The sequence below is a fragment of the Arvicola amphibius genome, chromosome 8 (assembly GCF_903992535.2).
Source record: "Arvicola amphibius chromosome 8, mArvAmp1.2, whole genome shotgun sequence".
Classification (NCBI taxonomy): domain Eukaryota; kingdom Metazoa; phylum Chordata; class Mammalia; order Rodentia; family Cricetidae; genus Arvicola; species Arvicola amphibius.
Window position 1 is genome coordinate 109,547,360 of NC_052054.1, and position 26,755 is coordinate 109,574,114.

Below are 26,755 nucleotides of genomic sequence, written 5' to 3' on the forward strand. Positions count from 1 at the left end.
TCAGGAGTCCTTTTTATAAGTGTAACAGCCTCATTCATGAGAGCTCCTCTCCCATGACCTAACCACCCTCCAGAGAGGTTCTACCTTCCAATAACATTATCGTATTTATTGGGGATTGGTAGATGACACAAAATTGTATTTAGTTCCAACTTCAGAAGTCCTATCGTCTTCCTCTCAACACTGTTCAAAAGTCCAAAGTCTCTGTTGAGACTGGAGACAATGTCTTAACTGCATGTCTCTGTAAAGTCACCCAGTAACTTCCATGCTTCCAATATACACAAAGTAACTATTTATGTTCCAAAGGGGAGGACTAGACCTAGCGAGATTACACTAAAGCATGACTGAAGTCCGGTGAGGGAGACACTCATTGTTGAAGCTGCATGTCACATATTGGAGCATGTGAAGAAATGATCTGAGCACCAAGTAGCCCCCAGCCCATGACCTTGCAGCCTGCCATGTGTTCTTTGTAGAGCTGGCTTCACTGTGTATCTATAGCTCTCCCTGGCAAACAGTCTATATTCCTAGCATCTCCAACATCCCAGACTAAATGGGATAGGAAATTGACATGTAAGAAGAGTGGGAAATCTATAGACTGTATATTTAAAACGACTATTAAATTATAGTTGGGAAAATGCCATTTAATAATGGGATCCAGCCTATTAGCATGTTTTAGAAATTGTTATAATGATCTTTTTCTTTGGTTTTTACATGAAAATGTGTGTCTTAGACCTCAAATGGTTTTTCATTGTCTCTGAAGATTATAATAGAATTAAAATCCATCATGACTGAGTTAATCTACAGTCAATGAGAAAGATCTTGTCAGCAATAAAGTGTAGCCCAAACACGTAGAACATTGCATTTACAAGAAGACCTATGGTAGCTAATTATCCCAATGTGATTATGGACACTATTGTAATTGCATATCAATTTTACTAATCAACTCTTGATTAATCTAATGAAGCTGAGGTGATTGTGATAACAGTAAAATGATTTGTGCAAGTATTTTAACATACTTAGCAATTTAATGCTTAAACTCCTGTTTATATATCAGGCATTTTCTAATTTCCAATCATACCATAAACAGATTGTTTCCTACGTTTGAGCACTAAACAAAGAAAATTTTATTCTCGTCATGAATGATATTTTTCCCTTAGGGAGCAATCTCCTTGTCCATTGAAGATAAATAAGCTTCATTCTCCATCTTGGTCTTTCCAGGAAATATTGGTACAGCATAGACATGTTAGTCCAAGGGTGTCTCTGGGAAGTTTGACTGGGCATTCTGTGGAAGTGACTGATGGCCATTGTCCTATCAATGCCATTAGGTGGCAGAGCTTCAGTGGAGAATGGAAGGAATGGTGGTAGTAGAACAACCGGGACTCTCAAAGTTTTAACACAAACCTTGAACCTCTTTACTTGCTAAGACCTCTGGATTCAGGCTTTTTTCTTACAGCTCAGGTTTTATTTTATTTATTTTTTTTTGTTAAGTTTGAAATTCCTTATTTTACTCATTGGACACTCTGCAAGATCTCCTATTATCACCAGTATGACTTCTGCTATTCAATTAAGACCATGAATTTAGAGATTTTATCAAAGTGGTAGTAGCACAATAAATGATGCAAGTTAATTATTTTAATTATTATTAGCTCCCATTTGTATGTGCCTATATATGCCAAGCACCAAATGTAATTGGTATTTTACAAATAAGGAGACAAATGGTTAGATTCTGTGTCTAGTGAATATAGCATGGCTAACTCATATTTCTCCTCCTGAACAGTAAATGTCTCATCCTGGATGGCATTCAATTATATCATCTAAAACGTAAGAGTTCATTTCTTTTTACTCGGGTGCCTATTTCCATAATTTCGATAGTTTCATTGTCTAGACTGCAAATACCCAAAGTAATAGCTACTTATGATTTGCCTCTGAATTATTTTCAATAATTTTTTTATTTCTGTACATTTTTTTCCATCTAACCAATGTGCTGTGCAACCTTAGATTGTACTTTAGCTTGTCATGGTCATTCTCTCCAACTCCAGTTTAGAGCTGCCCCGCTGATCTTCAGTTTATAAGGCCATTGGACACAGTTTCAGTCTTTCTATTTCATTGAAATAATAAATCTTTTTTGGGGGGGATTTCCAGACAGGGTTTCTCTCTGTGTCTCTGGCTGTTCTAGAACTCACTCTATAGACCAGGCTGGCCTCAAACTCAGAGATCTGCCTACCTCTGCCTCTGTGTGCTGGGATTAAAGGCATGTGCCATCACCACCTGGCTGAAATAATAAATCTTATGCACTGCATTTTAATAATTATTGGTTTAAAATGCTTTAAATTTCTCTACCACCTATGTTTGTATCAACCAAAATACCCAGGCTTCCATCTCCAAGGTGAGAAATTTGAGTTCAGTTCCCAAGCTGTTTTTCCACGTTCCACTTGGGAGCTCCAACGAAACATCCTAAGCCAGGCTGCCTAAAATCTGGCAGAATGCTTTATGAGCACTAAATGCTGCACGAGAAACAAGTTCAGGTGATGGGTTCTTGGGAGAGGAAGACCTACGGGTGTTCTTACAAGGAAAACAGTGCAAATGGAATTTGCATCAAAATCTGGGGAATCTGGCAATGACCACAGTAATCGATGCTATAGGCTTTTAGTTTAGCTTTCCTGATGGCTTATGATATGGAAGTGATTGCAATGCCTCTTTTGGACAGTTGCAGACATACCCAGACATAAATGTGTTTCCCTTCAAAGGGGTCTTCCCATCACCATTTGACCTAATGTGTTCAAAATAATTAAGCTGGGCCAGTAAGATGACTCAGTGAGTAAAGGTGCCTGCAGTTAAGTGTATGTGTGTGTGTGTATTTGTAGTGTGTAGTGTGTTATATATCAATGAAATTCTGAAATGGATTGCTTTGATTTGAATGTTTCCCAAAATTTATGTGCTGAATTAATTCCTAGTGCCATTGCTTCTAGTGAGGGATTCCTGGGAGGATTTGGGAACGCGTTGGCTTAACTGTCACTAATAGATCAATGTCCTTATCTCCGAGCTTGTTTTGTCACTGGAGAGGTGAGTTGGTTTTGTAGCAAGGTTAAATTCTTCTTGTCCTCTGTTACTCACTCTTACCCATGTGATACACTCTTCTATGCTACGATGCAGAAAAGCCGGATGTGTCTCTCAGTCCTGGACTTCTGATACTTCAGAACCATGGGTCACATCTAATTTTCAACCTGTGGAATTATGCTGTGGCAGCAAAAACAAAACAAAACAAAACAACAACAACAACAAAAGCAGTCTAAGACAGAACATTGATACTGAGAAATGAGCTGATTGCTCTAACAAATACCTGAACCTGTAGGAAAGGATTTGGAACATTTTTTTTCATATTCATGAAAGAGTAAGGCTCCCAACAAAATGAAATTTTATTGAGAAATATCAAGAACCTTAAATTTAATTAATTGAATGGATACAATATAAGCCGACGAAACAAACAAAAGGAACAATTATCAGAGAGTGAGTAGGTGGCGCCTGGAAGGAGCTGTGTCCGGTCTGTCTGTAACAGGCTGGGTAGAAACTGATGTCACGCAAAGCTGGAAAGCTATTTGTGGGCCTAATAGAAGTCTCTGTTTCCAATGCTTTTGTCATATACTGAGTAAGAAAAAAATAGAAAACTGGAAAGTAAAAAAAAATAAATGTGATTTTCATCTCTATCATGAGCTTTATACCCCGATGTAAGCTCTGAACTATGATAGTCTCCACCAAAAAGTGATGGAATAGCATTAAATTATTTCTAAAGTTCATTTTAAATTTTGGGTTCCTCATACCCAAAAGAAAAAATGAGTAGTATTCTAGAGAAGAAAGGGTTAATATATTAAAGCATGACTAAAAAGTAAGAGTTACCGAGCCAAAGAAAATGTAAAAACAATTTTGTTTTTATTTTTTTAATTGTTAATATTTATTTGTTTGTTTGTCCATCTATTTCTTTATGGTTTTTCGATACTAGGTTTCCCTATGCAGTCCTGGCTGTCTTGGAACTTGCTCTGTAAACGATACTGGCCTCCAACAGTTATTTTTAATCTGGTAGGAAATTATCAAAAAGTTTATTTGTTGATTTTAAAGAATGTGAAAAACACTCCCAGTCCCAGCTGCATTAGTAAGTGGCATGAAATCAGAAAAGCTCCAGGCCCCTCAGCAGCAGCCTCGGAACTCCTCTGCTGGTTGTTTCTTTGTGGGCTTTGTCAGGATCCGTTGAGGGAAAGCACAGCGAACACCTACTATTCCAGCCCCGTGACTAGTCCATCCTAGAGGCCCACACATGTAAACTCCAGAGCTACCTTCTCGCCATTCGTATTCAGTTTTCTGTCTTAAGGGGAAAAAACAAAAACACAAAATCTGAGCACTCAAGTGACAATGGCAGAGGGGATAACCAAAGGTAGAGATGCTGCTTGCTCAGCTCCCCGGGCCAGCTCCAGGCCACATGTCTTCAATACTATTCTTCCACACACCAGCTGACTCCTCCTCTCTTTCTATCTTCGTAACTTTCCCAATATGGCCTTTGAAAGGAAAAGTTCAAATACAAACAGCTCCTTTTCTGTGGAATTCGTTCGCACATATACCTGAGAAGTACAAGCAAGATGAAATCTTGGGCAAGGGCAGTGATTAACAGTTAGCTTCAACACGTTCTGTCGTCGACAACCAAAATTCATTTTCCTTGTCGTCCCTTGGGTGAATAAAACTACTTAAAAGAAAGGATGGAAACAGGAGTTCACCACTTCCATTCTTAAAGAGCCTTTTCTTAGGGTGCTTTGGTCTCGGCACAGAAAGAAAGGTGCCCTGATCAGTAACGATAAAGGCTGTCCTTTGCCTTGTACTCTGTCACCACACTGTATGTGTATCATCATACTGTAGCGATGATGTGGAACAACCAGGACATTTTTATACACAAAGAAGGAGGCCAGAAGCAGACTACTTCAAGTTCATATAGCCCAAAATGGAGAAACATGACAAAGTTTTCTTTGTGTGTGTGTGTGTGTGTGTGTGTGTGTGTGTGTGTGTGTGTGGTATGAGGTACATATATGTGATGTAAATGTGTATATATGTGGGTGCATGCACCCATGTAAAAACAGAGGCCAGATGATGATGCTGGATGTCCTGCTCTATTACTTCACCTTATTCCCTTGAGACAGAGTCTCTCCTTGAGCCAGTCTAGCACCCAGAAAGCCCCAGTAATATTCAGTCTGCCCTTCCTCCAGTGCTGGAGTTACAGTCATGTGCGCAGCCACGGGCGCTGGGGATGCTGAACTCAGGTCCTCGTGCTTGCACGCCAAACACGCTCACCTGCCGAGACACCTCTCTAGCTTCCAAACCCAATGAGTCATCGTGAGTCATGCACAGATTGTCGGCTTTCCCTAGCCAGTAGGTAGATGTGAATTACAGGAGAAAAAAATAGCACCAGAACAGGTCATTTCAAGCACAAACCTCAACTTGATATTATATTTATAGACTTTTGCCTCCAGTTGTCTTGAGGTTTATTTTCAATGCGTATAGTCAAAGAAGTAAAGAGAATAAGAGGAAAGGCTTGTTTGCCAGGGTCAGATTTCATTTTATTTTGGGGGAAAAGTTGTATTTGGGTTTTCAAGGCACTACTGAGAAATAATATGAAATATTAGCTATTTATATTTTTATGGAACAGGAGAAACATAGGACCCATTGGATGATATTCTTGGGCTATTAGGTGCCTGTGATGGATTTAAAGCAAACTTTCTGCTTTGTTTTTCAGAACAGTTTCAGCAGAAGACATCCCATGGACTCCATCCTTTCCCACACAGTCTCTGCCATTATTAACCCTACCACATGGACTGTAGACAATGAGCCTGAGCTGACATATCCACATATGGATTTTTCCTGAGCGATTTTTAAGTATTTCATTTTGATAAAAAAAAAAGTTTGTAAATCGCCATCTCTTTATATAAGACATCTGTTTCTGTGAGCAATGTTCTTTCTTTTGCTGTGGAAATGCAAAGTAAAGCACGGGGCACATCAATTAGAGGAGGCAAATTGCGCAGCCTGCCAGAAAGGCTGGAGTTAGATTGGGCTTCCTTTTGATGAATGAGCATCCTTTAAATGAATTAGTCCAGAGTCTGCCCAGGAGCACAGAAAGGGGCGCCCCAGGGGAATGCAGCAGGACAAGTCCGAATGTGGAATATCTGTCTTCATCACCAAACACTGCTCAAATGCAATCGGCTTTGAAGTACTTTTGAGACAGGGGTCGTAAACTCAGGCGCCTAGAGGAACTGGGCGGGTGATATAAAGGAGTTGAGTGGGCCGGCTGCACGAAAGCATCGTGGTGACAAATGGTACCCGACACTTGACCATGGTGTCAGGAAGATGGTGGGAAACTGACCATTAGAAGGGGCAGTTGCTTTTCTCCTTTAGCTGACCAAGGCCAGACGGACACCTGGGGCCAATGCTGATCCTATTAGTATTTATTGGCACACACTAATTGCATATGTTAATGGGGTTTAGTGTGGCTACTTGCATACATTCTTACAATCTGTTTTTGTCTTCTTCTGCCATCTTCCTCCCATCCCTAGGGCCCCCAATCTCTGGTGATCACTATTTTCTGTGTTAGCATTTGTATGATTTCTATATATGAGGGGACATGATACTTGCCTTCCTGTGTCTTATTTCACTTAACATATTGTCCCTAAGTTGTGATTGTTTTCAAAAGGGGGGACAATACTATCATATTTTTGATGGATCATCACCTAATGTTTAATGTTAACATCTAATTAAAATATTATTTAGTCCAATTAAAAAGACCACTAATTGCCCACGTGCATGCCATCAGCAAGCCACCAGTTTGCAATTTCTGATTTCATGAAATAAGATGACAGTCGTGGAATTAACACCTCATCATCCTGAATTCTTAAGCTTCTGAACTAACCTTTAGATACCACAACAGATGCACTTGCCACATTTAACCAAGACACACAGGCAAGGTTTAAAGATCCGTACAAAACCACAAAATCTTTCCCGGCCTATGAAGTGCTTCTTGCCTGCTACAGCAGAATCTGCTTAAAATGCACATGCTGCGTTTGTGCATATTTGGTCTCATGTGAGTCCTAGCATGCTGCAATCGTCCATGCTGTCACCAAGGGATTCTAACACAGACATTAGGAGAATTTCTCCATGGAGAGCGTGCTCGCTCTATGGTGATTTCACTTCCACCCTTAACTCTTGTCTTTTTCCAAGTCTTCCAGGAGGAAATGGCCTCAATTTTAAAAGGGGTAAAATTTGGATCTTCCAGATCCGTGCTTGGCTGGGTGATCCTGAGCATAATCGCATTTGGGTCACCCAATTCCGCAGGTACAGGTTGACACTTCATAAAGACAAATGCCTACCTCATTAGCTTCTAGTTGATGGTTTCAGTTTATGTCTTCATTTAGTTAATCCCTTCCAGGGTTGTTTCCCCAGGCTCCCTACTGAGTCTTAGTGTAATGTACCTGAGCGGTGCCCAGTAACTAATTTTTGATTGACTATTATGCATTAATTAGAACACTGTCAATGAGGCCAACCAGATCAACTGTCTGTGAAGGAACTGAGCAATCATTTACTTTAGTCTACTAGGTATTTTAGCTAAGTCAATAACCAGGCTAATTTTCAGCTTTTGGAAATTTGTTATATGGCATTGACCAAATGAATCCATCTACAAATAACATTACCACTCACCTCTGCCTGCCTGTTTTTAACCTCAGTGAGTAAACGTGCTATTAAAAGTATATAGTTCATGGCACACTCTTACACAAAACAAAGGAGCACCATGAAGGTGGGAGCGATAATGACTGACATTTTCTCAAAGAGCTATGCATTTTAGTGTCAGGGAGAAATCACAATTGAAATATAAGTTGTTATCTTCGCTTCTGGGAAAAAAAAAGTCAAAACACAAACCATCATTTTATAACACTTGAGGTCAGGTAAAGGCATTAGATCATTTTTTTAAATTTTGTCTTTATACCTTGTAAACAACAAGATCTTGGGCATGTGGAACAGTTTAAGATCTTAGCCTAGATCATAAGTAGGCTAGTTCTTAAACCATTCCAAACATCTTTATATAAAAACAATCTCTGATCTCCGAGGTAACTCTCTCCAGAAAATGAATGGATAAGTTCTTGAACATCTTGTCTTTTTTTTTCCTTCCTATTATCTCCATACAATTCTAGTGCATGCAATCTGATTTACGGTTTAGAATACTCAAATATCCTATAGGTTTTGGGTCTTGAATTCTTCCTAGCAGAGGTGAGGTAACATTAAATTTGTCCCTGCCTCATCTAAGACAGCAGGAGAGCATTGCACAATCTCTTTAGAAATACTAAGTTAAGAAGTTCATGGGGTAGGAGGCGACAAGACGGTCATCTGCTGACATCAAACCAGGTGCCCGATGTGACAGCCCTCACTGAGTCAGAGGCATTGGAGCCTGCAAGTCTGCAGAATGTTACTGAATCCAGCTTCAAGCAGAAAGCAGATGCTTGATAAAAGCAGCCCTACCTGGGCAGTCAGCCTTGTGTTATAGAAGTGGAGACAGAGCAAGGAGGGGGCAACTAATTAAGAACACTTCTGGCTATGACCAGCCTCTTGTCTAGTCTACCCCCTTACTCCATATTGTAGACCTTTATTATAATGTCTAAAAGACTCATGCACATGTTATAAAGAGGCATGAAAATAGAGCTTTGATAAGCAGAGTCATAGAGCTTTGATAAGCAGAGTCCTAAAGCTTAGAATAGCATCCTTCTTGGTTCCTGATGTATTCCCACGTTAGTGTGTTTGTTCCCTGGCTAGAGGTACGAATGCATGGAATAGCAGGAAGCCTGCCTTGAAGTTCCTGCCTCAGTTCTAGCCCTAGGCTTCCTCATTAGCAGACTGTGATCTGGAAGTATAAGCCTAATACCCCTTTTATGGTAGTTTGGAAGAAAATGGTCCCCAAAGGGAGTGGCACTGTAGGGAGGTGTGGCTTTGTTGGTGTAGGCAGGGACTTAAGCTGTTTTGCACAAACTTGTTTTGTCACGGCAGCAGCATGAGACTACAGCAACATGGAATGCCTCGTGTTTTTCTCGAATTTTCTACCATTATTTACACAAGCCTATCTCTAGAACTTTCTTCGGCCCCTTTTCAAGATTCTTATGACTCACCAAAAAAAAAAAAAAAAAAAAAAAAAAAAAAAAAAAAAAAAAAAAAGTGGCGGGGGTGGTCAAACGCTACATTTCGACAACAAAAGAACATAAAGGTAATACTTCAGAAAATAGATCCGAAAACGAAGAAAGCCAAATTGTTGAACATTTGCCTCTCCTTTAAGCAGAGCAGCATACCAAATCTAAGTACCAGGTACAGAAGGAAAAATGTATTTTATGAATTGCTTTACTAGACATATTAAGATGACTTGTAAAAGTTACATGTGTTTATTTGGGCCAGGGGATGCACATGCCACAGGGAGCATGAAGAAAATCAGGACAACTTTCATTTCCTTCCACCCTTCAGTATACAGGTCCTGGGACTTGAATTCAGCTTATCAGTCTTGGCAGCAAGTGTCTGTACCTGCTGGACCATCTTGCTCACCCAAGATAACATCTTTTCTTGATGTTACCAATGAATTGACAGGAAATTTGGTTTTCTATTCACAGACATTCTTTCTTAGACTCATTCTGGCAAAATCAGTTAAGCTGAGGAGTAAAAGGGAAAAGTGGTCAAAGTAAAGGTTTTTGTAGACAGAGGTTGGCATCACAGTATCTTTCCTTTTCTATGGTTCTTTTTGCAGTTTTAGGATGCTTGCCTCCTGAATCTGCTATGAAAATTGCATTAAGTAATATGTATGCAGGGCTTAAAACTTCACCCACACAAAAATTCTTCAGCAAACGATAACTATCCTTAAGGTTTTCATTGTTCTGCAGTTTAAGGACTAGTTTAAGAACACTGCTTCGTTTGTTTTAATTTTTAATGTAAAAGTTTTAAATGCATAGGTACGTGTTTTGCCTGCATGTATGTCTGTGCACTGTGTGCATGCCTGGTGTTCATGGAGACCAGAGAGGCATCAGATCTCCTGGAACTGGAGTTTCAGAAGTTGTTGTTGTGTGTTGTTACATGGGCATCGGGAATCAAGTCTGTGTCCTCTAGAAGAGCCTCCAGTGACCCATCGCTGCCATCTCTTAAACACTGACCCCTCTCTCCAACCCCATCTTGCTTTGTATTTTGATTACATATAAAACAACCTAACACAAATAGTAATCTATCAATGCCATTAAAAAAGAAACATGGAATATAAATATTTTTAAAAGTCAGGCTCCTTAGGAGAAGAATGGCTCCTAAGAGTTCTTGTTTGCTCGGCTATAATATGTTCACATATATGAAAGCCCCACATACATTTATTAAAAACATAAATGGAGCATCTGCAACACAGTTCTGCACCCTGTCTCTTTTCTGTGTGGATTGCTCAATACCAGCACATACAGACCTACTACAGTGTTTTTCATGACTGTATTCTATTGCCTTAACGAGACACAGCATAAATTATTTAGCAAGGTCTGTTTAGGTATATTGTTCCCAGCCATTCTTTGACAAAATAACCCTTGAATATATTCTTCTACACTCACTGTATAGTTCTTTCCCCCCATAACAGTGGAATTTCTGGGTTAATTTGAAACAGGCATTGGAAATTTATGTAGCTCACCTTCAACTTCCATCTGAAGGGGCTGACGTAATTTATACAGTTTATGCCACACCATAGTGAAAGAAGATATTTAAGTATATTTCATATGGACCACAGGGTTTTCCTTAGCCAGTTCTCTCATGGTTCTAGAAGCTCCATGTCATACTCATTCCTCCTTATTTTTTACTCTTTCCTAGAACTCTCAGTGTTTTGTCTAAATCCTACGATGTACACACACACACACACACACACACACACACACACACACACACACACTTGCAAGCAACATCTAAATATTAAGGGAAATTTAAATGTGTGGCATAACACAAATTCTAGTTTGTCTTAATAATAAAAACTCAGAGTCAAATATAGGGGTTAATGCTGAAGATCAGAGAAGCAGAACAGCCAGCTACGAGAGAGTTCTTTTACTTTACCAGCGCTCAGACCGAAGGTGTGGTCCTGTTCCCAGACTGCATCTCCAGACTCCATCTGTCTCAATCAAATCTCAGACTGCAATGAGCTCCTGACTTCTTCCACCTTCTATTCCTCTCTCCGCCCTGCCACATCACTCCTGTCTCCACATCCCTAGTGCTAGCATTAAAGGTGTGTGGTCCCAAGTACTCACCTTTGTGTGAGCTCTGTTTCTCTTTTAGACAGAGTCAATCTTGTGTAGCCCGGGATGTCCTTGAAGTGACAGAGATCCCTCTGCCTCTGTCTCCCTGGGATTAAAGGTGTGTGCCAACACTGCCTGGCCTCTAGGGGCTTAGCTCTGCACTTTCATTTCAGGCAAGTTTTATATGTTAAAGCATAAATAAAATATCACTACCGTGTGAAGAATGGGGAGGATAATCACTAAAACGGTGCTGGAGAGTTCTGGATATTTGGGGACAGAACCTATATGCTTTATAGTCGTCCACTGTCAAGCCTGCTCTCTCAGTATGACTTAACTCTCTTAGTGGGCTGGTGTATTCCACAGTTCTCAAAAAATGTGAAAATTGCATAAATAGTATCAAATTATAAATTGCAAACTTCAAAAATCGGACATTTCCAACTGGCAGCTTGTGACTATTCACTTTCAGCGTCCTCTTGTCTGTCGCTAGCTGGAATCCATTTGAGAAGCTGTGTTTTATGTGGAGACAAGAGTTTGCTATGTAGCCCTGTTGTCCTGAGCAGAGAGTGACCTTGAACTCCCGAGTGACTTTTTGTCACCGTCTCCTGGGTACTGAGAGTACAGGTGTTGTCATCACCTCTGACTCTCAGTGGTGATGAGATATCCCAATGAGTCACATAGCACCTGCTGAATGTCTAGAGAAATCAATCCCTTCAGATGTCAGGAAGTCGAGGGCCCATCGTTTCTTACTCACACACTTTGCATTGAGTGATCCTCCTAGAATCATCCTGTGTCCAACTCACAGGAAGGACTAAGGCATTTGGCAGTGCCCCTTCTTGATGCTGTCCACGGTCCTGAATGACACCTTGGTGTTCCTTTCAGAGTGGGTTAATGTGACATAAAGGAAAGCAAAAATTAGGGAAGGTGGAGGGTCTGATGAGGGAAAAATGTTTTTTAAGCAGTTTTTGAATCCTCTCTCACTAATAAACAAGCCATGGTTGACCTTGGAAAAATTAAGAGTTAATGATCTTTTAGCCCAGATTTGTCTTTCCAACTTCAGTCTCCCATGTGTAAATGTGCACTCGCTACCTCAGCTTAGAGGTTCTCATTGTCCCCCCCCTCCTCATTTTCTATCATTCCATAATAATTTAAAAAGGTGGCTACAAATTGTTTAATGCTCCTTCCATCAAAACTATGAACTAGGCTTGCTTCTCTCTGCCGGGGATTGATTCTTTTGACTAATAGGGTGCATGTGTGCAGTGGCTATGAAGCCCTGTGACCTGTGAGTGGGCTCATAAAAGGGGCACAACTTCTGGAGCAAGTTTTGATTTTAGTAACTCCCTAGGCAATCCTGATGTCAGGGACTCTGCCTAGAGTCACAGTGGACATTACCTCCTATAGCAATGTAATTCTAATTCCTGGAGTCCACATGAGCTCCTTTCTTTATAGACCAAAGAAAGTAGCATTTCTAAGGTTTAGTCCGTGATGAACCCCAATTTGAGAAATTTTGATTTTTTTCATACTATCAAACAAGAGAGAAGATAACATAATTGTCAGCGTTAGAGTTCAGGCAAGAGTGTGAGGAGAAAAAGGGTGTGGGAGTGAGCTATACAGTTGAGTGGCAAACTCCCAGTCTGTACTAAAGACAACTACAAAGGAGATCAAAATATAGTTAGAAATGAAGATGCACAAAATGGCTGGAGAGATGACTGTGGCCAAGAGCATTTGCTGCTCTTACAGAGGACCTGGGTTCAGTACCCAGCATCCATATGGTGGCTCACAAGTATCTGTAGCTTCAGCTCCTGGGGTGTGATATCCTCTTCTGACCTCCAGGGTATCTGCATGCACCCAGGCACACATACTTACACATACAATCAAGTACAGATTTAAAAAAAAGGTGCAAAGAAAATTAAAATGAAAATGTGTCAATCAGTCCATTTTCTGAAAAGGAAGCAATCAATTGTGGCCTTGAGTTTTCACTTGGCTTGGCTTTCCTCTGAGTTCATTCGTGTTCACTTCATGTGTTTATATACCCCGAATGATAAAAATTTGGGCACTGCTGAGGGGATTAGTATGTTTCTGAAATCTTGGGTTAGCGCGCACTGCATTTACTCCCTGAATTCCCCGGGATGCAGTGTGAAATCCAGTCTGAGAGCAGAGATGGATTCTCAGCAGCTGATTGCCAGTCATTGATTTTTCTCAAAGCTGCTCTGAGATGCACCCAAGCGTGGGCCATTGCCTGCTCTGCCCAGCTGTAGTGAACAGCCCACAGATAGAGACCTTTACTAGGTAAGCTGTATGTTCATTTAATTCCATAGCACCTAATTAAAAATTTCCTTTCTGTGCATAAGCCAATATTGCCTAAAATTGTGGGTAATTAGGAGTCTCTTGCAATACTGCTTTAGATGAGAGAATTTTTTTTTAACTATGACGTGTTGGTTTGGGGCTTGGATGAGGTCAGAAATCTGCAGTGTATTAATTGCACCTTGGAAAGAATAACTCTCCATGTTTGATAGGTGTGATTGCATAAAGAAGTCCCCAAACAGCAAGCGCTTAGTTGAGTCAGATGTTTCCTGCTGTTGTTCTCTTTGAACGTGCCTAAAGCTGGGACGCAAGTGCTCTGCTTGTACTTCATGCACCTTACTCGTATGCCTTTCAATCTGTCATCAGCAATAGAACGCCATGGAATCAGCCGCACTGGGAACATGTTAAAAATACAGGCCCTTTGCCTCCCTTCCTGAACCTTCTGAAGTAAGACCTCATTTTAAGAAGATTCTGGGCTCGGAGAAACCCTAATCTAGCAGATTCTGAGGCCAAAAATGTGACTTTGCAGCTCACTTTTAATGATCTTTTATAATCCAGAAGGATGGGAGATTTTATTGACAAGAAGGAAAGTTATTAATGATAGAGGCATCTCTGATTGTAGAATACACTGCCTACACATGATGCCTTATCAATCAGAAGGCAGTTGCTTGCTTTGTGATCTTAGGCACCAGTGCCTGCTGTTGTACAGACAGGTCATTGTGTTCAAAGAACTCAATACCTGGTCTAATGCTGGACACACAAGTAGATGCCCCAAGAAATAGAATAAGGGAAATAATCTGCTAATCATTTCATGAGTTGTAACCATCCTTGGAGTTTAAGACTATGGCTCCTCTCTTCCATGGAGGAAGAGTTTTCATCTACTTGGGTTGTACTGCTTGAGTAAATGTCAGGTACTTGATATTTAGCTTGTGTGCATGCGCACACACCTTTTATATACCAGTAATTTTGTATCTTTGATATTTTGATACTAAAGCTGCAAGAATCTGTCTCGTATGTTTTGGATCACTTTTGCAGAGGAGGAATAAGTTAATATACATATAACTAAGCATGTATATTAAAATAATAATAGTCCTGCAGTCAAAAAAATTCCACAAGTTTTCATTTTCTTTCCAGCATTGTCTCAAATTGCCAAAATTAATTCTGAGATTCCAGTGGTTTCTCTAGTGCTGACCCATCAGCATGTCTGCTGACATAAAGGTGTTCATATAAAATGATTCTATAGTTTTCAAATGAGTTGTTATATTTAATCTATATGTAATAACTTGGACTTTTTTATTCTCTTGATAACTTCATACACAAGCCATTTTCCCACTTTAAGGGTAATTGTAGATATGTTAATCAAATATGCACCAAAGACACATAAAATTTAATTCCCACCATCATGACTGTATTCAAGACATCAATATGCCAGTTTAGTTTTGGCAATATTTCTAGTCAATGTTTTAAAGTGTAATTTTCCTTCATTCTTTTCACAAGTGGTCTCTAACTGTCCTAGAGATGGCAGTATTGAGCAACTTATTTTGGTAATCAGTTGCTTGCCCAGTCTGAATCTCCTTGTTAGGTGTAAATTTTTTATAGAGAGCATTTCATTGCAATACACAAGGCTAATTTAGCATAAGGTGACAGGATAATACATGTATCTGCTCAGCACGACTTCACTCAGATTCCACAAAACCCTCTTTTCTTCTTCTGTATATTCACATAAATCAAATGTGAATTTGCATTTCCAGAATTATAGTAATCCATGAATTAAAAAAGTACAAATCTGAACTTCTTGTATTACAATTTAAATATTAACTTCTTAAAGATTGGCAGTAAAACTCGTGTGTGTGTGTGTGTGTGTGTGTGTTACTGGGGATCCAACCCAGGTCTTTGGACACCTCAAGGTAGCTGTTCTGTTTTATTTTCAGCCATAATAACAATTACGTTCATATCACCAAAGCCCTAACCTTTTGGGAAGATGGCTTGTAAAAATTTTTCAAAATAAACTGCTCTTTCGGTTGGCCGCTCCTTTGAGAAAGTAGTATGTTTTCCTCATAGAGGTACATTTCCCCCCCTCTCTATTTTTGTTTGATCTTGGTTGGGGATGGAGGGCAGGAAGAAAGAGATTTTAAAAATGAAAGTCTACGGAATTGAAGTGCTTTACTACAGAATGCGAACCACAGGCCCCCTCCTGTAAAAGGCCTTTAGGCCTAATCTAGATCTTGAAGTCAAACAGCTGTTTATTATCTTTCTTTTTTGTTTCTTTGGTGGGTGGGGCTTGGGCAAACCTCCCACGGTTACTCTGTTACAGTAACTTCAGGCATCTCTACTTCAGATCCTTCCCTCCCCCTTCAAACCTTCAGAATCCGATTCCTGCTATTGCTGCCTCGGTACCACTTCCAAATTACTTGCTATTTATAGCCTTGCGGTAGTGGGCACGTGTGCCCGCATCACCAAGCTGTCAGAGGGAAAAAGGGTGGACTTTCAATTCAACATGTGTACCCAGATAGTGCATTAGCCAGGTTGAGAAGAACCTGTGTGGTGAAGGACAGAGTGCAAAGAGAAACCGGAGGCTCCCAGGCTTTCGTGAGGAGGTGGCATCTGCAGATGCGGGATATCCCAATTCAATTACTGCAAGCCTCTGAATGGCGCCGGCACCTACGTCGGTACCCTCACCCTCTTTCCCCTCTACTGCATCTGTGCAAGACGGGAAGGACAGGCAGCTCCACCAATCAGCAAGCTGCCCCAAGAAACTCACCCCGCCTTTCGCCCCACATTAGGCTGAGGCGCGCTACCCCCGCCCTTTACTCCCCCTCCCGCCCCTCCGCGCGCGCGCGCACACACAAACACACACACACACACACACACTCTTCAGGCCAGGCGGTCTAGTGGATTGAGCATGCCCAGCACCTTTACTGCTGCGTCTCCCTGTGAACATTCTGCAGTACCAGAGAGCTGGAAGCTGAGGGGGTTCCTGGCGGGGGGCGGGGGGGGGGGAGGTGGAAACCCAGAACCGCCCAGGGCTAATGTGGGATGGCTTTAAGCAAGGGACCAACGTCACCTTTGTAGGTCTTTCATGCCAGTTGGGCAAGACAGGGACATTCTGCTCGATTTATAGGTGACCTTAAAAAATAAAATAAAAACTTTGGGGAGTGTCTGTTTATGGCGAGACTGAGTAACAGGCTTTGCAACTAGGCTGCTGACCCGTTTGCATCAAAAAGTACCCATTTTACTGTACAACCTAACAGTTTATCCTTGTGGTCAAGGTTAAAAATTTATTGGGTCGTCCACTGCGCGTGGAAACTATGAAACAAACATTTGGTAATATGTACACAGTAGAAATTGTAACTTAGGAACTCTTTGAACGTCATTACCATCTTTTTTTTTTTTTTTAAAAATTGCAGATAGACTTGAGAACATGTTAAGGGGTGTCAGGTTTCTTTCACCCCATCCTTTGCCCTAATCCATAAGTATTAATTCCAGTTCACCTGCACGAAGGGAATGAAATTGTGACATTTACATTTTAATTCTTCTCTAACTGATCAGTTGCTAATCTCAATAGTGCCAGGCGTGAGATCCCCGGTCTTGATTCCGAGAGATCCTAAACCAGCAACAGTCGTTGTCCTTGGGCATCCCTCTGTGTTCCTTCCAGGTGCTTCACCACGGCACATCCGGAGATTCCAGGTGGAAGGCTGGCCTAGAAGTCCTTTAGAAAACCTTACAAAAATGTAGCTCTCCCCAGGGCTCTTACCTAGAAACCAACATCCAGCTGACTCCCAGGGGTCGCTTTTACCTGTGTGAGAGGCTGTGGGTCATCCGGATCCCCTCCTCCCCAGCCTGCCCACTCGGGGCTCTGTAGCCGCAGTGCACCTCCCCAACTACCCCACCCTCACTCCTGCGTCTTCCCCAGATTGCCCCCTCCCGTTTTCCCAGACTCCCCTCTTGTTTTCCGGTAGCCACCCAAACACGCCTGCCCTCCCGCCGCGGGGATTCCTGCGGGCCGGGGGCGCCATGGGTGGCGCAGGCATAAGAGGCGCAGCGCTCAGGGCTGTAGCGGCCACGCAGGGGCGCTGCCTGAGCGCTGCAGCAAAGACCCGGCGCGGGTGCCTCTGCGGCACGGCCAGGGGGTGGAGAGGGGCGGGCGCGGGGCGGGCTCGGCCGGGAATGTAGAACGAAGAGAGAGAGAGAGACCCTGCCTGGAGCCTCCCGGCCGCGGCCCGATTGCAGAGAGCAGAGGCTCCGTCACGTGTTTTGCTCCTCGGGAGTGTGACGGCGGCGCGGTCAGAGGGGGCCGGCGCGCGGTGCCAGACGCCGCCGCCGCTTGTTTTGGTTGGGGCTCTCGGCAACTCTCCGAGGAGGAGGAGGAGGAGGAGGGAGGAGAGAAGTAACTGCGGCGGCTGCGCCTCCGGAGGATCGGGCGTCTTCCCCCCCCCCATCTCTCCCCAAACCTCCCTCCCCATCGCCTCCCCCCCTCCCGTCCCCTTCCCTCCTCCCTCGCGGACTGGAGCTTGGGGCAGTGATGAGTCTGTCCCTCTGGACCGTCCCCTGCTCCCCTGGCTGCCCAGTAGCGTTGCGCGTGGAAAAGCCACTTTCCCCGCCCGCCGAGATGGGCTCGAGTGCGGGCTGCAGAGGACGCGTCCTCGGGTGGCGGTAGCAGCAGCAACAGCCGCAGCGCCGCGGTCTCTGCGATTGAGCTGGTATTTGGGCGGCTGGTGGCGGCGGGGACGGTTGGAGGGTGGGAGGAGGCGGAGGAGGAGGAGAAGGAGGAGGAGGGAGAACCCCGTGCTACGTTGGGACTTGGCAGCCCGCCTCCCCCTGCCCAAGGATATTTAATTTGCCTCGGGAATCGCTACTTCCAGAGGGGAACTCGTGAGGGAAGGCGCGCGCTCCTGAAGGGCCAAGCTGGGACTCCTCCGTCGCTGCTGCCTCCCTGCACCGGACTCGATCAGGGGCAGCGAGGGATGCATCTTAGCTTCTTCTTGGCTGCGGAGACTCGGGGGAGACTTGGTCATCAGAAGATTGCGGCTGCACTCACCCTAGACACACTGCCTTCCCCTCTGGGCATGAAACGCCCTTAAACTCGGGTCGCGCAATCTTCCTTGGTGCAGCTACCTCGTCCTTCGGCTGCCCCTTCCCAGCGCCGAGAACAGTGACGATTTCGGAATCAGGGTTTCTGCTTCCTCCAGCCCCGGAGTGCATGTGCGGGGCCGCAACGCGAAGCCTCCCCCAACCCAGTTTTTCGGCACCTCCCTCGGTTCCGCAGCAGTATGGCGAGCCCTCCAGATACCGATGGCTTCTCGGACGTGCGCAAGGTGGGCTACCTGCGCAAACCCAAGAGTATGCACAAGCGCTTTTTCGTGCTGCGGGCAGCCAGCGAGACCGGGGGCCCGGCACGCCTGGAGTACTATGAGAACGAGAAGAAGTGGCGGCATAAGTCGAGCGCCCCCAAACGCTCGATCCCCCTCGAGAGCTGTTTCAACATCAACAAGCGGGCTGACTCCAAGAACAAGCACCTGGTGGCTCTCTATACCCGAGACGAACACTTTGCCATTGCGGCGGATAGCGAGGCTGAGCAAGACAGCTGGTACCAGGCGCTTCTGCAGCTGCATAATCGAGCAAAGGCCCACCATGACGGGGCTGGAGGTGGAGGCTGCGGTGGTAGTTGCAGCGGCAGCTCTGGCGTCGGAGAAGCAGGGGAGGACTTGAGCTATGACACAGGACCAGGACCCGCGTTCAAGGAGGTCTGGCAGGTTATCCTGAAACCCAAGGGCCTGGGCCAGACAAAGAACCTGATTGGCATCTACCGTCTCTGCCTGACCAGCAAGACCATCAGCTTTGTGAAGCTGAACTCCGAGGCAGCGGCTGTGGTGCTGCAGCTAATGAACATCAGACGCTGTGGCCACTCAGAGAACTTCTTCTTCATTGAGGTGGGGCGTTCCGCGGTGACAGGGCCAGGCGAGTTCTGGATGCAAGTGGATGACTCGGTGGTAGCCCAGAACATGCATGAGACCATTCTAGAGGCCATGCGGGCCATGAGCGATGAATTTCGCCCGCGCAGCAAAAGCCAGTCTTCATCCAGTTGCTCCAACCCCATCAGCGTTCCCCTTCGCAGGCACCATCTCAACAATCCTCCACCCAGCCAGGTGGGCCTGACTCGCCGATCACGCACCGAGAGCATCACTGCAACCTCCCCTGCCAGCATGGTGGGTGGGAAACCAGGTTCCTTCCGCGTGCGCGCCTCTAGCGATGGTGAAGGCACCATGTCCCGTCCAGCATCAGTGGATGGCAGTCCTGTGAGCCCTAGCACCAACAGGACCCACGCCCATCGGCATCGAGGCAGCTCCAGGCTTCACCCTCCACTCAACCACAGCCGCTCCATCCCTATGCCTTCTTCCCGCTGCTCACCTTCAGCCACCAGCCCAGTCAGTTTGTCATCCAGTAGCACTAGTGGCCATGGCTCCACCTCAGACTGTCTCTTCCCGAGGCGCTCCAGTGCTTCGGTGTCTGGTTCTCCTAGTGATGGCGGTTTCATCTCTTCTGATGAGTATGGTTCTAGTCCCTGCGATTTCCGAAGTTCTTTCCGCAGCGTCACCCCAGATTCCCTGGGTCACACCCCACCAGCCAGAGGTGAGGAAGAGCTGAGCAACTACATCTGCATGGGTGGCAAGGGAGCCTCTACCTTGACTGCTCCCAATGGTCATTACATTTTGTCTAGGGGTGGTAATGGCCATCGCTACCTCCCAGGTGCTAACTTGGGGACAAGCCCGGCATTGACTGGGGATGAAGCCACCAGCGCAGCAGATCTGGATAATCGGTTTCGGAAGAGAACTCACTCCGCAGGCACGTCCCCTACCATCTCCCATCAGAAGACCCCCTCACAGTCTTCTGTGGCTTCTATTGAGGAGTATACGGAGATGATGCCCGCTGCCTACCCACCAGGAGGTGGCAGTGGAGGCCGACTGCCCAGCTACCGGCATTCTGCCTTCGTGCCCACCCACTCCTATCCCGAAGAGGGTCTAGAGATGCACCCCTTGGAGCGTCGCGGGGGCCACCACCGTCCGGACACTTCCACCCTGCACACCGATGACGGCTACATGCCCATGTCTCCAGGGGTGGCTCCAGTGCCCAGCAACCGTAAAGGAAATGGGGACTATATGCCCATGAGCCCCAAAAGTGTATCCGCCCCACAGCAGATCATTAACCCCATCCGCCGCCACCCTCAGAGAGTGGACCCTAATGGCTACATGATGATGTCTCCCAGTGGCAGTTGCTCCCCTGATATTGGTGGTGGCTCCAGCAGCAGCAGCAGTGCCGCCCCGTCTGGGAGCAGCTATGGGAAGCCGTGGACAAATGGAGTAGGGGGGCACCATCCTCATGCCCTGCCTCATTCCAAAGCCCCCGCTGAGAGTGGTGGCGGCAAGCTCTTGCCTTGCACGGGCGACTACATGAACATGTCACCGGTGGGAGACTCCAACACCAGCAGCCCCTCGGAATGCTACTACGGTCCTGACGATCCCCAGCACAAACCAGTCCTCTCCTACTACTCGTTGCCAAGGTCTTTTAAGCACACCCAGCGCCCTGGGGAGCCAGAGGAGGGTGCCAGGCACCAGAATCTCCGTCTCTCTTCTAGCTCAGGACGTCTTCTCTACGCTGCAACTGCGGAAGATTCTTCCTCTTCTACCAGCAGTGACAGCTTAGGTGGAAGTTATTGTGGGGCTAGGCCAGAGTCTGGCCTCACGCATCCCCACCACCATGTCTTGCAACCCCATCTGCCTCGAAAGGTAGACACAGCTGCACAGACCAACAACCGCCTGGCCCGGCCTACGAGGCTGTCCTTGGGAGATCCCAAGGCAAGCACCTTACCGCGGGTCCGGGAGCAGCAACCACAGCAGCCTTCGCTACACCCTCCGGAGCCCAAGAGCCCAGGGGAATATGTGAATATTGAATTCGGGAGTGGCCAGCCTGGCTATTTAGCTGGCCCCGCGACTTCCCATAGCTCTCCTTCAGTTCGGTGTCCACCCCAGCTCCACCCAGCTCCCAGAGAAGAGACTGGCTCAGAAGAGTACATGAACATGGACTTGGGGCCAGGCCGGAGGGCAACCTGGCAGGAGAGTGGTGGCGTTGAGTTGGGCAGAGTAGGCCCTGCACCTCCAGGGGCTGCTAACATTTGCAGGCCAACCAGGTCAGTGCCAAGTAGCCGTGGTGACTACATGACCATGCAGATAGGTTGTCCTCGTCAAAGCTATGTGGATACCTCACCAGTGGCCCCAGTCAGCTATGCTGACATGCGGACAGGCCTTGCTTCGGAGAAGGTGAGCCTGCCCAGAGCCGCAGGGGCTGCACCGTCTTCGTCTTCTACAGCTTCTGCTTCTCCTGCTGCACCTCAAGGAGCAGCTGAGCAGGCTGCTCACTCTTCCCTGCTGGGAGGCCCTCAGGGACCTGGGGGCGTGAGTGCATTCACCAGAGTGAATCTCAGTCCCAACCATAACCAGAGTGCCAAAGTGATTCGTGCAGACACTCAAGGCTGCCGGAGGAGACATAGCTCCGAGACCTTCTCAGCACCAACTCGGGCTGGCAACACAGTGTCCTTTGGAGCAGGGGCTGCAGGAGTGGGCAGTGGTGGTGGTGGCAGCAGCAGCGAGGATGTAAAACGCCACAGCTCTGCATCTTTTGAGAATGTGTGGCTGAGACCTGGGGATCTAGGGGGAGCCTCCAGGGAAACAGCTCAAGCGTGTGGAGCTGCTGGGGGTTTGGAGAACAGTCTTAACTACATAGACCTGGATTTGGCCAAGGACGTGAAACAGCGTCCTCAGGAGTGCCCTTCTCAGCAGCAGCCCCTACCACCCCCTCCCTCTCGCCAGCCCTCAGGCAGCAATGAGGGCAGCTCCCCCAGATGCTCCAGTGAGGATTTAAGCACCTATGCCAGCATCAGCTTCCAGAAGCAGCCAGAGGATCATCAGTAGCTCAACTGGACATCACAACAGGTGTGTTTTATGGTGGCCAAGTCAGACGATACAAGTGCATTTATTTACGCAGGGGCTTGAATTCTGCTCTCCCCTCTGTCCCTTTTCACTCCTTCCCACAGTGTCCCTGGGGAGGGTGCACTTTCAGGGAGTGGGGTCGGTGAGTCTGGGTACACAGATGCTCACCCCAAGATGAAACCTGGCGGGTAGTCCTGGCGTGTTGGAGCAGCCACAGAAGGGCTTCTGTAGCACTTTAGAACTAGCGTTCTTTAACACCCGCCCTGAGGTTTGTCAGGATTCCTTTTCTTCATATCAGAGTTTTCTTTTGACTAAATATTAAGGCCAGCCCTTCTTAGGGGCAATTCTACAAAACCACTTGCTAACACGCAGCCTAAAAAGGCCTCATTTAAGATCCTGAGTGCTGAAGGGCTCTGCATGCAGTCGTGTTCTGTGATTTCACAATACCAAGGCAGTGTAAACAGCAGCGACTTTTACTCAGACTGTCTTAAAAAGGATTCCTGAGTAAGAGCTTTTTAGGCACACGTATTTAGAGAGGAATTCTTACCTATCTCAGATCTCCAAGGAATGTAATCATGGGGGACATTTTCTTTTTGTTCTTGTAGTAGGATTCAGGAAATGTTTTTCACACGCGGACCTACCATCTTGCAGGCATGGCTGCTTTTCTACAGAATATACAATAAACACCACGTGCCTGGGACCTATTCTGAGTTAAGAGTCATGGAAGTTCACCCCAGCCCTTCTGCCTTGTGGTTCCTTTTCTTGTACTGAAGCATCATGCATACTGTTTGGGGGCTACTGTATGTTTCTCTACAAGACTGCTTAATGTTTTTCTACTGAAATGAACAGGCATCAAGTCAGGGAGAAGAGGGTGTTTGTTTTGGTTTGCATTGAATGGAGGGGAAATCTGTGTGGTCTTCATTTATAGGCTATTTGTTTTCCTGTTAGTTCACGAATCGATGCCTCAGAGATGTTGAAAGTTGGCTTTAGGTCATCTGTGGCCAACGCTGTATTGAAAATGAGAAACATTTGTAATAGGAAGTTAGCCTGCCCTTCGTTCTGTGAGCCTATTTTCTGGTGGTCATTGTGGGGAGGGGAGTGTCATTCCCAAATAATGTGATGAGTTGGCAAACTCAGAACTTTCCAGAACTGGAAGCAGTTTATTCTGACAAACTGATTACCTTGTACATTTTATATATGCTTCACAGAAAGAGCATTGAAAAGTATTTATTTTTCTTAACAAGTCTCTACTCCTAATAAATTAATTTGTGCCTTGGGCTTTTATCAATAGGAAATAATAATAAATAACAGGAGCGATTATGTGTTCAAAATGGCCCTGATCCTACTTTCAACAGCTATCATTCTCTATTTTGTAGGGCCAAATAGAGGCACATGAACATTAAAACTAAGATTTTTCTGTGATGTAAAGAAAGCACTTATTTGGTATTTATATCAATATTTGCTTTTATCACTGGGGCAGAGAGATTTTTAGTGTATTGTTGTCGACATAATATTCCTGGTTATTTCTAGCGTGGTTTTTTGAGAGGTGGGACTCCTGCAATTCTTGCTTTGTAAACTGCTTACTTCATAAGTAAGAAGAGTCTGAAGCAAACAGATCCAGCAACGCTCAAATTTGGGGTTTACAGGAGATAAAGAAAGAAGACCTCCGCCCCCCCCCCCCCCATTTGCTTTCTTGCTTTGTATAGATTTTGTTTTACAAAACTGATTAAAAAATGTTTGGTCTTTTGAAGAAACAAACAAAATGACCAAACAGAATCTTCATTATTTAAAAAGGAATTTAAAAGAAAATCCTGCTTATGTGAAACACACACACACACACACACACACACACACAAATCCCTCCCTAACTTTCCAAGACTTTAATGCTCAACCTTCCATTCTTAACTGTTTTAGGGAAAATACGATAATCTCGAATAATCAATCGTGTCAGTTACAGTGCTGGAATAGCAAGAGATCATACTTTCCCAAATACCAGAAGTCTTCTACAATGTATTATCTAAGTTGTGTGTGTGTGTGTGTACACGTGCATGCGCATAGTGTGTTTTTTAAGCAGAGCACCTAGTGCTACCTGGTGCTTGTACACCTTCAATTGTGCTTGCTTTTGCTAAGTTTAAAGGTTTTATTTGCTAGTCAGTTATCATCAGAAGCTGAGCGCAATCAGATCTCTGCCAGTGGCAAACAGCTTCTGCTCACAGTGACTTATCAGTTAGCTATTTTAACCTCCCCTACCTTTGCTGTGGCTGCTACTTCCCCTGCTTCAGGAAAAACATGCTTAAAGGAATATAGCTGCCACGAGTGTGTGTGTGTGTGTGTGTGTGTGTGTGTGTGTATGCGTGCGCACGTGCACTTTCCGAGCCCCTCGTTTAAACACCTCAGCTTGTTTACTTTGTTTCGATGTCAGAGAGAGAGCCGTTTGTGAAACCCGTTGCTCCCTTGCTCAGGACTTGACTGATTGATTCAACAACAATCCTTTCTGTGTCTCTTTTCTTTGGTGCATGTCAGGGTCACCTCTAACTTGAGTTTTGAACTGCTAGATTGTGCTGTGGAAAGATCACCCCCTTCTTCCCCCATACCCTTTGTCCCCACTTCCTAGTGCATGGTCCTGGCATTAGTACAGTCATTGTGGCCTACTGTCTGTACTGGGTTAACCCAGAGCCCAAAGAGGAGCGCTAAAAGAATCCTCTGGTCCTCAGCAGGATGGTCTCAATACCAGTAACCAGCATTTGCCTTAGATTGGACTTACTGATGAAACTGTAGCCTGGTAGCCAGAGCACACGTTTGTGGACACAGACCGGAGCCATCACTCCGGGGTTCCTTTCTTTTTTCTTTTCATTTTTTTTTCTTTTTTTGGTTATCCTTTTGTTAAGCCCCCACCCCCCATGAGAATTTTGGCATTCCTTTCCGTCCCTGTTTTTCCTTACTGAGACCTCCAGGATTCCACGCCTCCACAGCTGCCTCTCTTTACCCCCTCCCTCGATGCTCCCCACCCCATGACTTTGGAGTTGGCGCATTCCCGCGGAGCCCTGGCACTTTCCCTTTTCCCGGGTCACCTCCACTTCCTGCCTGCAACTCCCCTTTGCTTGGCTGTTGTCCCCCTTCTTCAAGCCCCCCGCTTCCGCCCGGGGTGTGAGAGAGGGCCGCGAGGAGGTACTCCAGGCTCCCGCCCCCGCATGGATCGGTCCTCGCGGGAGGGACACAGGACCCCTTCCCGGGCCTCGAGGTTGGCGGTGGCAGCCCAGCCTCCGCCTCTCATACCGGCGGGTCGGATGTCGGGTGCCTATTGGCCCTTGCAAGAGCCAATCAGCATGAGTGATGGCCGGGCGGGGGCGGGGGGAGGTAGGCTGGGGCCAAGCTGGGGAAGCTCTCTCACCCCTGTGGGTGCTTCCGAGCTGATTCGAGTCCTCCTGCCCCCAAGCCTAGGATGAGATGCTCTCCGTGTCTAATGCATCTCTGCCAGGGTCCAAAGAATGAAAAAGGCCCAACAGCGGGCTGACAGAGGCCGGAAGCGCCTCACTTCCTCCTCTTTTTAATTGAGAAAAATTCAGGCCTCGACCATGTGACATGCCCCATTTTGTTTCCCTCCTGTCTTTACTATGGTTTACTACGACGCTGTTCCTTCATCTTCTCATCTCTGGTGTGTAAACAGGAGCTGGCGGCAGACGGCACGTGGTGTGGGATTGATTGGGTTGGCTCATGTCGTCTCTCACATTCCTGTCTGTTGCTAAAGGGGAGGAGAAGGCACAACCCTTGCTTTGGGGTCATTCTAAGAATAATTGCTAACTTTGAGCCACCTCTCCAGCCCCTTCCAAAGGTCCTGAGTTCAATTCCTAGCAACCATATGAAGGCTCACAACCGTGTGTAATTCGATCAGGTTCCCTCTTCTGGCATGTAGACAGAATACTGTCTACATAATAAATAAATAAATAAATTTAAAAAGAAAAAAGAAAAGCTCCTTTGCCTTGAAAGAGCCCGAGGCTCTTTCCAGTGACTAACCATATACACTTTATTGAGCACCTGCAGTTTACAAAGCACCGAAGTTGGATAAGATCAAGGAAAGCTGATCCTCCCCACCCCTTGTGTGAGGGAACCCAGAGAGCAGGGAAACCTTAGGCTATTGCTTGTACACTGTGTCTGAGGATTCCTTAG

The 26,755-nt window shown here is 45.5% G+C and overlaps 1 protein-coding gene across 1 annotated transcript in view; it reads left to right on the plus strand.

The window, feature by feature from the left end:
• The first annotated feature begins 18,109 nt into the window (after positions 1-18,109).
• Positions 18,110-26,755, plus strand: part of Irs1 (insulin receptor substrate 1) — a 57,677-nt gene continuing 49,031 nt past the window's right edge. The window contains exon 1 of the mRNA XM_038339293.1: positions 18,110-22,591. Within this exon, the coding sequence (XP_038195221.1) occupies positions 18,875-22,570 (3,696 nt within the window). The 5' untranslated portion in view covers positions 18,110-18,874 and the 3' untranslated portion in view covers positions 22,571-22,591. The remainder of the gene's footprint in view (positions 22,592-26,755) is intronic.